Source organism: Phyllobates terribilis, unplaced genomic scaffold, assembly GCF_046119375.1.
Source record: "Phyllobates terribilis strain yellow unplaced genomic scaffold, ASM4611937v1 Scaffold_12__6_contigs__length_324123572, whole genome shotgun sequence".
Classification (NCBI taxonomy): domain Eukaryota; kingdom Metazoa; phylum Chordata; class Amphibia; order Anura; family Dendrobatidae; genus Phyllobates; species Phyllobates terribilis.
The window spans coordinates 124853297-124872630 of NW_027362772.1; the positions used below are offsets into that span (position 1 = coordinate 124853297).

Here is a 19334-nt window from a genome sequence, read left to right on the forward strand (position 1 = left end):
ATGTTGCAAAGGATTTGTGAGCAGAAGAGAGCAGTTGTGGAGTACCGGCTGCAACAAGGCCGTCGATATTCAGGTCAGACTTCACACATAAGACCTGAGGAGTGGACCTGGATGTCTGACATATGTACCATCCTGACAAACTTTGAGGAGTCCACCAAGATGGTGAGTGGCGATGTCGCCATCATTAGCGTCAGCATCCCACTTGTCTGTCTTTTGCAACGCTCTCTGCAGAGAATTAAAGAGGAGGCGTTGCAGCCAGAGTATGATGAGATGGATCAAGAAGCCATAGCGGGCGATTACACACAGCCCAGCCTCATCTCATCCCAACGTGCATTGGGGGATAATGAGGGAGAGGAAGAGGAGGAGGAGGAGAAAGAACAGGAGCTGGTATCATGCGCTGTAGACAGTAGTACCTGTACAACTGTCATACCGTCAGTTCAGCGTGGGTGGCCTGAGGACAGGGGGGAGGAGGAGGAGGAGGAAGAGAGCAAGGTCAGTCGTCATCTTGGTGAGGACAAGGAAGTCTTGCCAGTTACCAGTCTTCCACTTATGGCTGACTTTATGTTACACTGCCTTAACCGTGACCCTCGCATTGTCAAAATGTTGGGTGACAGTCATTACTGGTTGGTGACACTTTTAGACCCCCGCTACAAGGAGAACTTTCACTCTCCTATTCCTGAGGTGGAGAGGTCTACAAAAATGGGGAAGTACCAGAAGGCCCTTGCTGCAGAACTGGTAAAAATATTCCCATCTGAACACTCTAGCGGCAGAGGTCACAGTTCGCTGCCCAACCAAGGCGTACAGGCGAGAGAGGTGCAACTCCAATCCAGCAGAGGCAGGGGAACACTGTCAACGTTCTGGGACAGTTTTCTGAGACCCGCCCAGCTTACAGGCCCTGAAGCGCGGGTTACTCTCACAAGGAGTGGAAAGTTTCAAAAGATGGTGAGGGAGTACCTTGCCGACCGTACCAGCATCCTCCGTGATTCCTCTGTGCCTTTTAATTATTGGGTATCCAAGCTGGACACTTGGAATGAACTCGCTCTGTACGCCTTGGAGGACCTGGCCTGCCCTGCCGCTAGTGTGTTATCAGAGCGTGTTCTTAGTGCTGCTGGGGGAATTTTAACTGACAAGCGCACTCACCTGTCAACTGACAATGCTGACAAGCTGACCCTTATCAAAATGAACAAGGGCTGGATTGGGCCAGACTTCTCATCACCACCAAATGACAGCAGAGTAACATAAAGTCAAATCCACTGTTATTTCAGGAGGTATATTCCCATGCACCGCTTCACACCCACACATGGGTATACGCTTCCTCATTTCGGCTGTTTTTTGCTCTTCTCCTTATCCTCAGCCTCCACCACCACTATACCACCAGGGTGACCTTGGTCCGTGTTGCCAGCATTGCAAGTTCCTCCGTCCTAATTTTTGGCAGCTTTTGCTTGGAAGGCATAGGCAAAGACTATGGGAGACCCACTCCCCAATAATGGGAATAATGTTTTCATTATGCTGTGCTGCATGGCTCTTGTAAGCGGCATTAAAAGTTCCTCCATCCTAACTTTTGGCAGATTTTGCTTGGAAGGCATAGGCAAAGACTATGGGAGTCCCACTCCCCAATAATGGTAATAATGTTTTTAATATGCTGTACTGCATGGCTCTTGAATCGGGCATTAAAAGTTCCTCCATCCTAATTTTTGGCAGCTTTTGCTTGGAAGGCATAGGAAAAGACTATGGGAGATCAACTCCCCAGTAATGGGAATAATGTTTTTAATATGGTGTACTGCATGGCTCTTGAAAGAAGCATTAAAATCGTCTTGTTAAGCAACTGTGACCTGCACGTCTCTTCCAAAGGTAATTGATATTGTCTTTTTATTCCACTGCGACCTCCACCACTCTTCCAAGGGGCATTGATATTGTCTTTTTATTCCACTGCGATCTCCACCACTCTTCCAAGGGGCATTAAAACCGTCTTGTTAAGCTACTGTGATCTCCATGTCTCTTCCAAGGGGCATTGATATTGTCTTTTTATTCCACTGCGACCTCCACCACTCTTCCAAGGGGCATTAAAACCGTCTTGTTAAGCTACTGTGACCTCCACGTCTCTTCCAAAGGGCATTAAAACCATCTTGTTTAGCTACTGTGACCTCCACGTCTCTTCCAAGGGGCATTAAAACCGTCTAGTTAAACCACTCTGAACTCCACGTCTCTACCAAGTGGCATTAAAATCGTCTTGTTAAGCTACTGTGACCTCCACGTCTCTTCCAAGGGTCATTGATATTGTCTTTTTATTCCACTGCGACCTCCACCACTCTTCCAAGTGGCATTGATATTGTCTTTTTATTCCACTACGACCTCCACCACTCTTCCAAGGGGCATTGATATTGTCTTTTTATTCCACTGGGACCTTCACGTCTCTTCCAAGGGGCATTAAAACCGTCTTGTTAAAACACTCTGAACTCCACGTCTCTTCCAAGGGGCATTAAAACCGTCTTGTTAAGCTACTGTGACGTCCACGTCTCTTCCAAGGGGCATTAAAACAGTCTTGTTAAGCTACTGTGACCTCCACGTCTCTTCCAAGGGGCATTGATATTGTATTTTTATTCCACTGCGACCTCCACCACTCTTCCAAGAGGCATTAAAACCGTCTTGTTAAGCTACTGTGACCTCCCCGTCTCTTCCAAGGGGCATTGATATTGTCTTTTTATTCCACTGTGACCTTCACCACTCTTCCAAGGGTCATTAAAACCATCTTGTTAAGCTACTGTGACCTCCACGTCTCTTAAAGGGGCATTGATATTGTCTTTTTATTCCATTGCGACCTCCACCACTCTTCCAAGGGGCATTAAAACCGTCTTGTTAAGCTACTGTGACCTTCACTTATATCCAAGGGGCTTTGATATTGTCTTTTTATTCCACTCCAACCTCCACGTCTCTTCCAAGGGGCATTAAAACCGTCTTGTTAAGCTACTGTGACCTCCATGTGTCATCCAAGGGGCATTAAAACCGTCTTGTTAGTCTACTGTGACCTCCACGTCTCTTTCAAGGGGCATGAAAACCGTCTTGTTAAACCACTCTGAACTCCACGTCTTTACCAAGGGGCATTAAAATCTTCTTGATAAGCTACTGTGATCTCCATGTCTCTTCCAGGGGGCATTGATATTGTCTTTGTATTCCACTGCGACCTCCACCACTCTTCCAAGGGGCATTAAAACCATCTTGTTAAGCTACTGTGACCTCCATGTCTCTTCCAAGGGGCAATGATATTGTCTTTTTATTCCACTGCGACCTTCACCACTCTTCCAAGGGGCATTAAAACCATCTTGTTAAGCTACAGTGACCTCCACGTCTCTTCCAAGGGGCATTGATATTGTCTTTTTATTCCACTGTGACCTCCACGTCTTTACCAAGGGGCATTAAAATCATCTTGTTAAGCTACTGTGACCTCCACATCTCTTCCAAGGGTCATTAATATTGTCTTTTTATTCCACTGCGACCTCCACCGCTTTTCCAAGAGGCATTGATATTGTCTTTTTATTCCACTGGGACCTCCACGTCTCTTCCAAGGGGCATTAAAGCCGTCTTGTTAAACCACTCTGAACTCCACGTCTCGTCCAAGGAGCATTTAAACCGTCTTGTTTAGCTACTGTGACCTCCACGTCTCTTCCAAGGGGCAATAAACCGTCTTGTTAAGCTACTGCGACCTCCACGTCTCTACCAAGGGGCATTAAAACCGTCTTGTTTAGCTACTGTGACCTCCATGTCTCTTCCAAAGGGCAATAAACCGTCTTGTTAAGCTACTGTGACCTCCTCGTCTCTTCTAAGGTACATTAAAACCGTCTTGTTAAACCACTCTGAACTCCACGTCTCTTCCAAGGGGCATTGAAACCATCTTGTTAAACCACTCTGAAATCCACGTCTCTTCCAAGGGGCATTAAAACTGTTTTGTTAAGCTACTGAGACCTCCACGTCTCTTCCAAGGGGCATTAAATCCGTCTTGTTAAACCACTCTGAACTCCACGTCTTTACCAAGGTGCATTAAAATCGTCTTGTTAAGCTACTGTGACCTCCACTTCTCTTCCAAGGGTCAAAGATATTGACTTTTTATTCCACTGCGACCTCCACCACTTTTCCAAGGGGCATTGATATTGTCTTTTTATTCCACTGGGACCTCCACGTCTCTTCCAAGGGGCATTAAAGCCGTCTTGTTAAACCACTCTGAACACCACGTCTCGTCCAAGGGGCATTTAAACCGTCTTGTTTAGCTACTGTGACCTCCACGTCTCTTCCAAGGGGCAATAAACCGTCTTGTTAAGCTACTGCAACCTCCACGTCTCTACCAAGGGGCATTAAAAATATCTTGTTTAGTTACTGTGACCTCCACGTCTCTTCCAAAGGGCAATAAACCGTCTTGTGAAGCTACTGTGACCTCCTCGTCTCTTCTAAGGTACATTAAAACCGTCTTGTTAAACCACTCTGAACTCCACGTCTCTTCCAAGGGGCATTGAAACCGTCTTGTTAAACCACTCTGAACTCCACATCTCTTCCAAGGGGCATTAAAACTGTTTTGTTAAGCTACTGTGACCTCCACGTCTCTTCCAAGGGGCATTAAATCCGTCTTGTTAAACCACTCTGAACTTCACGTCTTTACCAAGGGGCATTAAAATCGTCTTGTTAAGCTACTGTGACTTCCACGTCTCTTCCAAGGGTAATTGATATTGTCTTTTTATTCCACTGCGACCTCCACCACTTTTCCAAGGGGCATTGATTTTGTCTTTTTATTCCACTGGGACCTCCACGTCTCTTCCAAGGGGCATTAAAGCCGTCTTGTTAAACCACTCTGAACTCCACGTCTCGTCCAAGGGGCATTAAAACCGTCTTGTTAAGCTACTGTGACCTCCACATCTCTTCCAAGGGGCATTAAAACCGTCTTGTTAAGCTACTGTGACCTCCACGTCTCTTCCAGGGGGCATTGATATTGTCTTTGTATTCCTCTGCGACCTCCACCACTCTTCCAAGGGGCATTAAAACCATCTTGTTAAGCTATAGTGACCGCCACGTCTCTTCCAAGGGGCAATGATATTGTCTTTTTATTCCACTGCGACCTTCACCACTCTTCCAAGGGGCATTAAAACCATCTTGTTAAGCTACTGTGACCTCCACGTCTCTTCCAAGGGGCATTGATATTGTCTTTTTATTCCACTTCGACCTCCACGTCTCTTCCAAGGGGCATCAAAACTATCTTGTTAAGCTACTGCGACCTCCACGTCTCTACCAAGGGGCATTAAAACCATCTTGTTTAGCTACTGTGACCTCCACGTCTCTTCCAAGGGGCAATAAACTGTCTTGTTAAGCTACTGTGACCTTTAAGTCTCTTCCAAGGGGCATTAAAACCATCTTGTTAAACCACACTTGACTCCATGTCTCTTCCAAGGGGCATTAAAACCGTTTTGTTAAACCACTCTGAACTCCACGTCTCTTCCAAGGGGCATTAAAACCGTTTTGTTAAGCTACTGTGACCTCCACGTCTCTTCCAAGGGGCATTAAATCCGTCTTGTTAAACCACTCTGAACTCGACAGCTCTTCCAAGGGGCATTAAAATGATGTTTTTAATTAACTCTAACCTCCACGACTCTTCCAACGGGCATTGCATTTCCTCCTAATTTTAGTCAGCTTTTGCTTTTCAATGCATAGCCGAACACTAAGGGAGACCCCACTCCCCAATAATGGGTAGAAGGCTTTTAGAATGCTGTAATCCACGTCTGTTTCAAGGGCCATTGCAGTTCCTCATAATTTTTGGAAAGCCTTCCATTCACTGCTTAGGCCAACAGTGTACAGGAGACCCAGTTGCTATAAATGGAAAAAACGGTTTATTTAAGGCCCTCTGACCTCCATGTCACTTCCAAGGGGCATTGGAGTGCCTTGAAATTTTTGGTAGGCATTGCACTCACTGTATGCCCTATAACTGTGTAGCCGAACCGCTCCTTTTGGTACAGAAACATATCCTACAAGACATGTGTGGTTGACTGGCCTGATATTGATGTGAATGGTCCCTGTTCCTTCTGCTCTTTCTCCTCTGCCACCACCTCATCCATCATTCATCACACGAAGCTTTGTTTTAACGGGAGTCATAGAACTGGGATAGTAGCAGGAAAACATCCAGCAATCCTCAGAGGAGGTAGGATATGCGCCTAAACGCTGACCACCTCAGGTCTAGCCGCTACTACATACATGCGCTTGCATTCCAAGGAACAGAAAGCTAAGGAGATGGATGGCCTCATGATCATGAATAATTTACTCAATGTGTAGGAGGCCGACCGCTGCTGCTGTCTACCTTTTGAACTTTGTGTTGAAGCCTGATTGACCCAGGCCCGCAATCCTCTATGTCTTGAGGACGTGTTGCATCCCAGTGTCCAACTGTGTCCCGGCTTCCACAATATTAACCCAGTGTGAAGGCGTCAGTGAGATGGACCATCCCTGGCCACATTAACTTGTCCATGTGTTTATGGTTAGGCTGTCCTTCAAATAGGGGACCGTTTATGGACACCCAGCCGCCCCGAGGTGGCTGGGGACCGTGTGTGGGCACCCGGACGCCGGGCGGCTGGGGACTGAGTATGGATACCAGGCCGCCGACGCAGCCATGACGTGGTGGCCAGATTCCTCCTCCACATGCCTAAAAGGCCCAATTTCAAGTGCAAGCAAACAAGCAGTATGGTATTGCAGCCTGGGGGTGGGTGGGTGACAGGATGCATACTTGCGCTTGCAGTGCAAGGAAAGGGGGAGGTACAATTGAACACTGCCCTGGGACAAGGACTTGCACGGGGATAGTTGCAAGTCTGCATCTTCTGATGCGGCAAGGATCACTTCTGATGGGCACACTCTTAGGCACTGACCTGGGTGTCAAAGATGCTTCCAGGGGTCTTCCCCATGTTGTTCCCATGTCTTTTCAGCACTGTATGCATGTGTCACACAGCACATAGCCAGATACGGTTGTAAAATGTTAAAATTACATTTCCCGGTGAATGCATTTGTCACGGTTGAAAGCAATGCAAAAGTGGAAAAACGCATCAATAACGCTACCTGTGAACATAGCCCAAGGTGTGGAGGAGTATTTTTGTTTTTGGTTATTTATTTTACCTTATACACAAGTCTTTACCCTGGAAAGGATGTTCCTTAACATATTTCACAGGAAAACCGTTTCAGTTTAGTTTTTGAACGTTTTATTGTGAGCCCGTTAAAGTGGCTTAATACCTCTGACCACGTTGTTGACAGCAGTGACCTGGGGGTCATAATTGCTTCCTGGGGCGATCCCCATGCTGTCCCCATGTCATTTGAGCACTGTCACTATCGTTTTGGGCACTTTTTAGGCTTTTTAGGCTTACTACAGACTGCCGGGGTTGTCGCTGCAAAAATGCTCGGGTCTCCCATAGACTAACATTGGGCTCGTTGCTCGGGTCGAGCACCCGAGTATCACGGTGAGCTCGGCCCGAGCTTCGAGCACCCGAGCATTTTAGTGCTCGCTCAACACTACCTTTGAATGATAAGCGGGGAGACGTGGTACATGAGTGGGGGGGGGCTGGTGATAGCTCAGAACAGGTCAGATCAACTATGACTCGCCCCCAGGGCCGTGGGGTACACGGCAGCTGGGCCTTATGGCTGCTTTTGGGGGAGATCATGGTGGCTGGCCCGGTCCATGACCCAGGGCGGTCAGTGCAAAAAGGGGATATTTATAGGGGATTTGTCGTGACGCCACCTGTGTTGTCTGGTGAGGATCACCAGTGCTGCGACAGTCCTCTGAGGCAGGTGTTAGGGCAGCTTGAGGTGGAACGTCTCCCCACAGGTGGAGCAGGCCTCAGGGCAGTGAAAATGATGCAGGTTGCACTGGGTGTTGTGGTGCAGGGGGAGCGATGGCACAGCAGAAGTAACGGACAGAGACAGGGGATTTGCTTCATTACCATTACTGGTGCTGTTGTTAGGTACGGTCCAGGGTACTCCAGGTGAAGGGTGCACTTTTGGACTTCGCCCCAGTGAGCGGGTATAGGGCCTCCTGATCCGTGTCTGTCTCTGTATATGTTCCTGGCCAGCCTGCAACTGAGCCTAGACTATGTGTCCTGCTTTTACTTCACCTGTTGCTCAGAAGTAGGACCACTGGTTGGTAACTACTTTCCCTGGACGTCGGGGCCTTCGTGGTTCCTGGTCCTGTAGGTATCTAGCTTCAGGTTTGCCAGGGACTTGTAGTCCTCCTGGGATTCCAGTTATCCCTACTGGGTGTAAAGGGTCCCTGTAGGCTCGGACCCTTTGTCCGGTTTGTATAACAGAGTGAGCTTACTATGCTCCTCTGCCCCCTTAGCTCCATTCTCCTTTTCTCCTCGCCGTCGACCACACTCGGGGCCCTCACTACTCGGCAGCTGGCGTGCTGCGTCTTCACCGCTCCCTGAGCGTCGGCACGCTCTCTGCTCACTCTGAGCTGTGTTCCTCTCTGAACACTAAACATCAACTACAACACACTCTCACAGACTGCCTGAACTGCCTGGCTCAACCTTCCCTATATATGTCCCTAACGGACTACCTCTGCTGGTCTGAGGTGGAAGGTGGAGGTGTATGAATGTAGTGAGGTCCTCTTGTGGAGAAGTCCATCCATGCACCCTTCTGGGTTCTGTGGCACCAATGCGTAGCAGGGCACCACAGCTGCACACTTTTTTTTTTCCTGTAGGTGGTAACTTTAAGTCAGGAAAGTGCAGCTAGCCAGAGTGCAGGAAGTATCCACAGTGTCCCCGACACAAGGGCTTCTGCAAATTGCTACTGAAATCACATGTCCTCTCTATATAAAAAACAGCCATGTACCCTCAGCGCCATTTTATGCATTTCACCGCTGAAGACAAACATTGCTCCTGCACCCAGTTCCTGTGTAATGAGAGATATTAGGTAGATAGATGGGCGCTTCTGTGGAAGTCAGATAGTGTAGATGAGTCCTGTGCTGTGTACCTGTTCAATCGACCTTGCAGCATTTTTTTTTGTTTTTGTGCAATTACTGAGATTCTGACAGAAAGAGCAGGACCTATGGCATAGAACAGTGTTGTGCATCGGTTGTACTGTCTGTGCTCTCAGTTTGAAATAGTTTGGAGAATATCGACGAGACGAGGAGGTTACGTTGCATCCTATGGCACAAACACGGAGTGATGCAAGCACGAGGAGCACTGCATCCTTAGCCACAACTGTGCAGTGGCCAGCAGTGGTCGCAGGTCTGCAGCTTGGAGGGGCAGCAAGGGTTGCCTAGCCTGGGCCTTTTTTGAGACCACAAAGCATGAGCCAACTAAAGTTATCTGTAAACTTTGCTATAAAAAACTCAGTAGAGGGAAAAAGTGTAAAATTTGACTACTACATGCATGAACCTTCACATGCGTAATCAACATGCATTACTCTGGCAATCTCACTGCGATAAAATGCGGACCAGCAGACCTCAACAACCACCATCAACCGCATCTGCTGCTTCTTCCTCCTCCTCTGTTACCATACCAAGTATTGGCATGCACATCTCCCACCGCAGAACCTCTGCTTCTCTACCCGCTCCAGTCAGGCTGAGTGAGAGCCTGTCAGCTGTAACGGAAGCGGACATGCATGCTGCGTTTGTTTCACCAAGCACACCGCATGTTTCTCAATCCACCGTAATGTCTCCTGCACCTCACTCACTGTCCAGCAGTTTGTCCATTTCACCATACTCTGCCCTCTCTCAGCACTGCAGCCAGCTCTCGGTCCCACAGTTGTGGTCACATATCCTACACATGACAAAGCTAAGAGGTGGAAATCCACCATCTCCAATCTGTTGGCCACGGAAATGGTGGTGTCAGGCCCTAATTTTTTGAACTGTGAACACTCCTGTATGGCTTCTTTTTTATTCAAGAGGTAACCAGAGAACCTGGAGGAAACCCCCGCAAACACGGGGAGAACATACAAACTACTTGCAGATGTTGTCCTCTATCATCATAAAGGAATTAGCTCGTTGTCTAGGAGACCGACCACTGCTGCTGTCTACTTTGTGAACATTGTGTTGAAGCTTGCAAGGTGTCATGGGTTTACTGTGACAGAGAGGAGCCAGAAGACCACGGCATCTGATTCCTCCACTCCTGCAGTCATTAGAAAGAAGCCTTTCGCCTTCATATTAATCGGTGCAGGGGTTAATCTGCTCAGTTGTGAGCTCCTGGAAGCTTAACATGATTTAGACTCTTGACAGATTTGTCCCATGCACCTCCTCTACTGTGATAACTCTTTACCCCAACACATCAGACTGTCACCTACCGTGAAAACCTTGAAGAGGAAGCTGAAGACCCACTTCTTGTGACAAGTGTACAATCGGTAACCCTCGCTCCAGCATACCGCTGCACAACTAGCTGTACCCTGACCTACTGTATCCTCACCCATCCCTTGTACATTGTTTGTGCGCCCTCGCGGGCAGGGTCCTCTCTCCTCTTGTACCAGTCGGGGACCCCTTTTTACATTTAAAGCGCCACAGAATAAATGTCGCTGTAATAGTAATAATAATTATAGTACTTGTACTCTGGGTCAATTGATGGCACTTTCCAGGTGTCTATCCCTAACTTTATGTGTTTTGGCAGCTTTTGGGCCAGTTTGAAGGTGTTGTGTACGCTATTTTTTTGGCCCCCCCATTGAATCCTATGGCGTTCGGTAACGTTCGACGAACATTCGACGAATATATCGGCGAATATTGCAAATTCGGCAATCGTAATCCGAATCGAATATTGAAACCTTCGCTCATCTCTAATAGTGAGCACTGTCTGACCATGTGGCAAAGTCAGGGCAAGTAGCAGTAGGAACCACCACTTTTCCCAAGGCCTGGGAGGCGACTGGCAACTTTTAGATTAATCTAGCCTGGATTAGCTGTTGGAATATTCTTCTACTAGGATGGTGCCGTGTCGTGAGCCTCCAGTTGCTTCCTCACTGGCTACCTGGCAGGAATTGTCCTATCCCCTTCAGGACTTCATCTCCAATGTTACAATGCGTCCACCACTGATGGGGCCCTTCACCATCACGTTACCCTTTATTCATAGGTTCTGTCCATTGACTCTTATGTCCATCCATACCACCCCCGCTACTGGGATGGGTAACTGATTGACAATGCTATTTGGGAAGCGCTGAAGGAAATATACTTCCAGGCATTGTAGTCACCTGAGACCCCGTGTCCATTAGGCAATGAATCCTATACCCGTTCAGTTCAGTCCACATAGTGGGACTCTCGAAGATGACGTCTTTGGAGCATTTAGTCCCCCCTTCAGTGGTACCTAGCCCAGCGGATTGCTCCCTGACGGGGCACTTTAGTTTAACGGCGGCCTCCATTGCTGGCGGCCTCAAGTGGGGCAATTCCTCGACATGTGCCCCTTTTCCCCACAAGTTCAACAGTCAACTCCACGCACGCTCATCTGGTTGGCACCAAGGCCTGTATTGCTGATCACCGGAAGGGGGGTATCCCCTCTCTTCACTTTGGGATATGGAATTTGATTCCGGGGTTTTCTCATGCTTAACAGCTCCCCCCTAATTTCTGGTATCTCCTGTTGTAATTCACGGGACCAGACTGGTTCAGCATTGATCAGGCAGTTTTCTCATCCCTTCGGACCATACCTGTCACAGTCTCTTGTTCTCGGACTCTTGCCTCAGCTCTGACCTCAGTATTTGTGTGGTGCAAGTAATTGGTGTTGTGTGCATCAATACAGTGTGAAAGAGCAATAGTGTAGCTATGAGGGGCAAAAGGTGAGTTTCCCTGGGCCCTGCACCCAGGGGGGCCGACCGAGCGTTACTGAGACCCTCAATCACTTAACTATATCGGCATACAGAGGTAATGCAGGGAAGCATTATCTCCCTGCACTACGGCTCACCATTCTGTAGACTGCAGGTCGCTTTATTTCTGTGGTCTACAGATCGGCAGGGTGATGGAGTGGCCAAGGCACTGGTGCTCTGACGACCTGTGTGTGCGTCAGCGGTATTAGCATATTGGTCCTCAAAGCCCTCGTCAGGATACTGAATTAGGTGAGTATATGATGCTTTTTTAATTTCAGTAAAACTTGTGGTGTGACTATGGGGCATCATAAACAATGGGAGACCCTCATACACTGAGGTTTACTGTGGGGGGGCGCTCATAAAGTGCGAGGGCCATTATACATTTTGGCGGCTAATGTGGGAGCCATTATACGGTTTTGGAGGCTAATGTGGGGCCATTATACAGTTTGGGGGATAATAAGGGAGCCTTTATATAGTTTTGGGCTTAATATGGGGGCCATTATACAGTTTGGGGGCAAATGTGAGGACCATTGTACAGTGTGGGAGCTAATGTGGGGACCATTATATAGTTTGGTGACTACCATGGATGCCATCATATTGTGTGGGGACTACTGTAGGGTGCCCTCATACAATGTGGAAGGCCTTCATATAGTGTAGTGGACCCTCATACAGTGTGGGGGGACTCTCATACAGTGTGGGGGACTCTCATATTGTTTGTGGGCTCCTCATACATTGTGGGGACATCTGTAGGGGGTCCTCATCATGTGCAGGGACCGTTATACATCATGAGAACTAATGTGGGAGTCATTATACAGTCTGAGGCCTACTGTGGGGGTGTCAAGTAGTGACTAGGGACGATGGGTACCTACCTGATCCCTCGAATTAGGGGGCGCCCTAGTCAATCCCTGTTTTCTGTATTACCCTAGAAGTTGGAGACGCCAGGGCCATGTACCTTACTGTGATCCTATCTTAAACCTTATCTGTTCCCTTCCCCACCCAGGGAGGTGTGAGGCTGAAGTGTATAGGATTACACTAACCAGACAGACAAGGATAGACAGACAAGGATGAAAGAATACTACCATGATACAAATATACTCACAAAACAACATAGTGGAACATAGGGGAGGGATAGGTAATAGAAACCAAATAGGAGAGGATGAGGATAAGCATGCAAACCAACTCAAAGCAGAAATCTCCTGAACAACTCTCCAACGGGCTTCTACAAACACTGAATTTCTCCTCCAACACCTAATCAGGAAGAAGAACTATCACTGGCAACTCCAAAGTGCCAGTGGCAAGCATATATATCAGAGGGGAGTGGCCAACACAGTACAGCTTATTATACTGTATACAGGAGCTGTGGGTCAAAAATATAGTGTGAGCGGAGCTGTGGGTGCATTATACTGTGCATAGGGGAGATGTTGGTCCATTATATTGTATATAGGGAAGCTGTTGGCTCATTATACTGTGTGTAGGAGAACTGTGGGCCCAGCATACTGTGTATAGGGGAGCTGTGAGGGCATTATACTGTGTATAGATGAGCTGTTGGCCCATTATACTATGTATACGAGAACTGTGGGCTCAGCATACTGTGTATAGGGGACCTGTGGGCCCATTATACTGTGTATACGAGAACTGTGGCCTCAGCATATTGTGTATAGGGGAGCTGTGGGTACATTATACTTTGTGCAGAGGAGCTGTGGAGGCATCATACTGTGTATAGGGGAGCTATGGTCCCATCATACTGTGTATAGGGGAGCTGTGGGGGCATTATACTGTGTATAGTGGAACTGTTGGCCCACCATACCATGTATAGTGGAGCTTTGATGGTATCATACTGTGTTTGGGGGACTTGTGGGCCCATCATATCGTGCATAGGAGAGCTGTTGGCTCATTATGCTGTGTATAGGGGAGCTGTGGGTCCAAAATGTTGTGTATAATGGAGCTGTGAGTGCATTATGCTGTGTATAATGGAGCTATGGGAACATCATACTCTGTATAGAGGAGTTGTACATTGGGGTACTCAGGGGACATTATTAAGTGTTAAGTGGGCACTTAAGAAGCACTATTGTTATATGGGTACTCAGACTTTTGTGACCATCAATGGTGCACAGGGGGCATTATTACTTTTTAGGGACAAAATGTGGGCACTGTTTTATAGGGTGCTTGCACAGGGCACTAATATTTTCCAGGGGGCAATTTTACCATCTATAGGGCATAAAGGAGACATTATTACTATGTAAAGTGCACAGTGATGGGCTTCCAGGGCCAAGTACCCCAACCAGTGGCACCCCACTTTTGACGAGCACCCACAGGGTGGAGGTAGAGACAAGCTTAGGAAGCTGGCAAAGTACATTGAGGTAAGTGGCCAGGTGACCTGATTGTCCCAACCTGGGTTCTCCAAATGTGTCAGTGATGGGTAGTGAATCAAATATATATTCCTCTGGTTGGAGCCATGGTGCTTTGCCTGTTGTCCTCTAGAGTCTCCTTGTAGAAGGAGAGAGGTCCCTTTTATACCCACAGTTGTCCTTCAGGCCATTATCCACAGGTTTGGGGGGAGGTGGGAGGAGATAATCCCTCATTGTTTGAGTGTTCAATTATCCTGCATTTTTTGTCCTTCAATGTTTGCAGAACAACAAGCTGCAAGGACTGATACAATAATCAGTAGGCATTCTCCAATTTAGCAAATATTGATTGTTCAATTAACCTGTGCCTTTGTCCCTCAAGGATAACACAACAATAAGCTGCAGGGACTGACACAATAGGTAGTCAGCAAGCATTCGACAAGTTAACAAACATAAACTCAACCTACAACAAGAGTTAATGTTCAGTCACATATGAACAATAGCTCATGTCCCTGGGCCTTCTGAATATTATGTCTGGCATAATTAAGAATAAATGGGGTGTCGTCACAGGCCTAACAAATGCTCGTCTACTGATTATCTACTGGTGTAAATGCTACATTAGCTGAACCCACCTAATTTGAAGGAGACCATCTCTGTGTGTGTAGCCCCCTGTTGGGGGCCATAAGGGATGGCAGTTTGAATTGACACACAAACCCTATTGTTCACCTGCCCTGGCTTTCTCCCCTGGACATGAACAGTTGACTAATCTGAGTGTTTATTTTTTTTACATTACATAAAATCTAAAGACCGACCTGTCATTCAAAGCCAATCACAGAATTATTATGGCATACGTTATGACTGAGCCCTAACACTCACATGGGGATGAACAAACCAGGGGAGATGTTAAACCTTTATACCACAGGTTCATATACAGACTAGACAAATCCCTCTCCCAAGATGTGAAAGCACATATCAAACGAGTAAGTGAAAACATCTGAACAGAAGCAAAGGAGCAAGCTAAGCAAAAGAGCATTTTCAGCAGTTGGACAGAGACAACACTGGCTTTGGTCCAACAGAGAGAGAAACAGACCACACAGCAAGAGATCATCAGATCGAGCCCCAAAGTCCAGCCATGACAACATATAAACATCCTCTAGAAAGGTCCACCACTCAGGATCACACTGTATGAGCCAAAATGAAGAGCCACCCTGTATGAGCAGCTCCCATTTTGGTGGACTCAAGCATAACATGAACGGCTGTTTATATTAATGTAAGGTATATAATGCTACATTTACCCTGAAGGTAAAAAATAGTCTAATAGAACAAAGAACCCCTTCTAAACCGATTTGTGCCATGTGTTTAGCATGTAAACAAGACAAGTTCCTGATGTGCACACTAAAAGTGTTCATAGGGGTCCATTAGTTAGACCGATGCTGAGAGTTAGACCGATGCTGATGTCTGTGACGGTATATCACTGTATACCGTTATTCCACTGAATACTGCTAACAAAAAAATATGGAATAGAGTAGTAGACTAATCTCCCAATCTCAAGGAGAGCAGAAGAATGGAAAGTTGAAAATCAGACATGCCGGATCCTTAACTTCCCCGATATTGTATTTCTGATTTTAGTGGACAGAATTAATGGCATAATTTACTTTAAAGAGCAAGTGTAAGTAATTATTTCAGTGGGGCATTTTATATTATATTATTATTGCTTCAGGCTTATGCCTTGCATCATTTTGGCTTTGTAGCAGGGTACCCTGGTATGACCCATTAATCAGGAGAAAAGAGGCCTAGTATGTATTGTGGAATTACATTTAATTTACATTAAAATTTGATTTCCCATAATGTCAAGCAGGGCCATATTTGCAGTAGAGATGCCTTTCTAGGGTAGGGGCACTGTGTACTTGGAGCTTTGTATTAAAAATTATGACCCTGCCTGCCATTAAGTACAATGTAGATTTTCTAGAGGGAACCTTAATTCAAATAGTGTTGCTCTGGCTTTACAGCAGTTTTTATTCTGTTAATGTGATTTACATCTTGATCACCAATAATTCATAAATTCACAAACATTTTTTACATTCACCGCCCTGCAAGTGGATCTGTGTGATCTCAAATGCCAGGGCTGAATTTCTGTCCCAGCCTGGCCCAGATTTACCGTTTGGATACAATGGTCAATACCTAGCAATCAAGGGATTACAGGTTCAAGTTCTCAAAGGGAAGAAAACAAGGGGATAAAAAAAATATTGTTCTTTCTTTCCCATTCTGTAAATAAAAAGGATAAAAGGAAAAAAAAACCTAGTGTAATTTGATTTATCCGGCAGTCAATTCTGTTAAAAATATGCTAGAATTGCAGTATTTGGTCACCTTGTCTCCCAATAGAATAAAAAGTGATCAAATAGTTTTGTGCACAGCATAAAAATACCAAAAACAACTACAGCTTGGCTCTGCAAAAAAATGAGTCCTTACACAGCTCCATTGACAGAGAAATGAAAAATAAAAGTTATGGGTCACACGCTGACCGACAGGATAAAGTTAAAATGTCATTTTTCTGTTTAATGTGTGACCTGAAATGTCAAAGTCAGAATTGCTTTTTTTAATACATTATTTTGCAAATTAAATGCTACCATTAAAAATTTCAAATTGCCCTTCAAAAAACAATCCCTCATATGACTATGTTGATGAAAAAAATAGTAAAAATAAAAAGTGGCATGAACAACATAAGGAGAAAAAAAGAAACAGAGTGTCAAAAAGAGATAAATATTACGTTGATTTCTACATGAACAAGGAAAATCAAAGATAATAAATGCAGCCCACTTAGTTAACTTTATCTGCTATTATCTACACAAAGTTATTGGGGCCGATTCTTAAGACTGGTGATGCGGACGCTAATAATATTAATGAAAGGCTCGCTGGAGTACGATGAGCCAAATTCATTAAGAGGTGCACGTCAAGTAATGAACTTGACATCCCTCAGTGTTGTGCGTCTTCGCGCACCTCACCAGAAATGATACTGGAATAGCATTTCTGGCATAAGAAACACAAACCCTTTTGCAGAATTTGATGGGTGTAGCAAAGATCCATCCCAGCTCGACTCTGCCCATTTTGGCGGAGCTGCTTCAAGCTGGTGTAATAAATGCCAAAAGTAGCAACATTTTTGCACAACTATTCATGGCGCAAAAACTTGGTGACTTTTCAATGGGTTTACACCAGTTCTCTGGCAAAACATTTTGATGAATGGCCCCCATTGACTGCAATGTGTTAGAAGGATACAAGTTACCTTTACGCATGTAGGATCCTTTTGATTTTCGCATTTTAGATGGAAGATGAGTCCAATTTGACATTACATTTTCCTTCATGGCTTTGAAGGATGAATGTTCGACAACCAAGTCAATCTGTGCATCATCTAAATCCTGTCCTAAGAATTTACAGATTCTCACCACACAGCCACGGAGATCCTGAAAAAGATGACATTTATTTACACCCATATATCGTGTATCATTCACATCACAGTACTAGCTCTTCAGACAAGTAATAAGTAGTGATGAGCGAGCATGCTCGGTACTATATCAGACCATGCTCGTCACAATCACTCTGGAATCAGGCAGTGTAGGGAGAGGTGCTGCTGAGCTAGGGAGAGATTTGCTTGTTTCTTAGTTAGTGTAGATATACCACCATATATTATTCACATATCCATCTCAACTAATCCAGCTGCATAGATATCAGTGCTAGGCAGGCAGTGTATGTGTCAGACTGCAGTGCATATGGCGCATTCCAGTTCTGGCTGCTGCTCGTGCTTTTACAGATATTTCTAGAAATAGCCCCAGGTATCAGGGGCCAGGAATATTTTTTTGGGGATCTTAATCCTGATTATTTGCTTAAAAAGAGAACACCGTTTTTCTGCTCCATTTGCTTATTGGCACTGCAGAATACAGCCAGATCCTTTTCATATTACAGCTCAAAAAATCCATTGATTTAAAACTGTGGTTTGTCCGTCACACGGATCACATATAATTGCACTGAAAATTCTGCCATTTCTGGCCTCCATTGAAATTTTGTTGCAATGTGTCAGTGAACTTATTGACACGAGGTCGCTGTTAAAAATAGTTACCTTCAGGCCAGCTATATTAAACTGTGGTTTGTCTGTCACATGGATCACATATAACTGCGCTGAAAATTCTGCCATTTCTGGCCTCCATTGAAATTTTGTTGGTACGTGATGAAGATGGCTGTGACCATCGAAACGCGTTGTGGATCATACTAGTTTTATTAAAGGTCCATTAATTACCCCCTTACCCTAGGGCTCCTCCACTGCGGCTTTTTCTTCCATTGCCTTTCAGTGAAGTTATTGACACGAGGTCGCTGTTAAACATAGTTATCTACAGGCCAGCTATTTAAAACTGTGGTTTTCCATCACACGTATCACATATCACTGCGATTCAACACGACGGAAGTTGCCAATACAACTGTTAGGTCTTCCCGAGTTGGGTTGTTTTTTAAAGACTCTGCCGTTAACCCCAAAAAGGCCATTTGCACCACATGTTAGGCCAGCATCAGCAGGGGTAGCAAAATTACCATCTTGTCCACCACCAGCATAATCAGGAACATGGCAGCAAAGCACCTGACTAAGTGGGCTGAACTCCAGGGTCCAGGAACAGTGTCTGCGGGTGGCACCACTGCTTCTTTCACTGTTGTGAGTGCAAGCCAATCCTCTGTCCATGGCGCATGTGAAGATGCTTCCCGTTCTGCACCTGTCGTTGCACACTATCAACTAGCACCACCAGCAAGCACGTCCACGTCCTTCTCCCAGCGCAGCTTTAGTTGTCCCTACTCCAGTCCTTGGAATGCAAGCGCAAATACGCAGCCAACACTCACAAGTCACACTACTAAATTCACACATTTCACGACTGCTTGCACTAGAAATGTTGCCTTTTAGGTTCATGTAGACAGAAGCTTTCCACAACCTGATGGCGGCGGCCGGCCCTCGGTACTTGGTCCCCAGCCACCACTATTTCTCCCAGTGTGCCGTCCCCGCATTACACGAGCACGTGTCCCATAACATTAGCCGTGCCCTCAACAAAGCAGTTACTGGTAAAGTCCATCTAACCACGGACACGTGGAAAAGTGCTTGTGGCAGGGACGGTACATGTCGCTGACGGCACACTGGGTTAACATGTTAACATAGTGGAAGCCGGGACCCAG

General features: G+C 46.0%; 1 protein-coding gene across 2 annotated transcripts in view; it reads right to left on the reverse strand.

Annotated features, from left to right (window-relative positions):
* The window catches only part of LOC141172259 (sulfotransferase 2B1-like), a 649758-nt gene that overhangs the window by 186136 nt on the left and 444288 nt on the right, over positions 1–19334 (reverse strand). For both annotated transcript variants that reach the window (XM_073656257.1, XM_073656258.1), the window contains exon 6: positions 17413–17590. In XM_073656257.1, coding sequence (XP_073512358.1) covers positions 17413–17590 — 178 coding nt within the window. The remainder of the gene's footprint in view (positions 1–17412; positions 17591–19334) is intronic.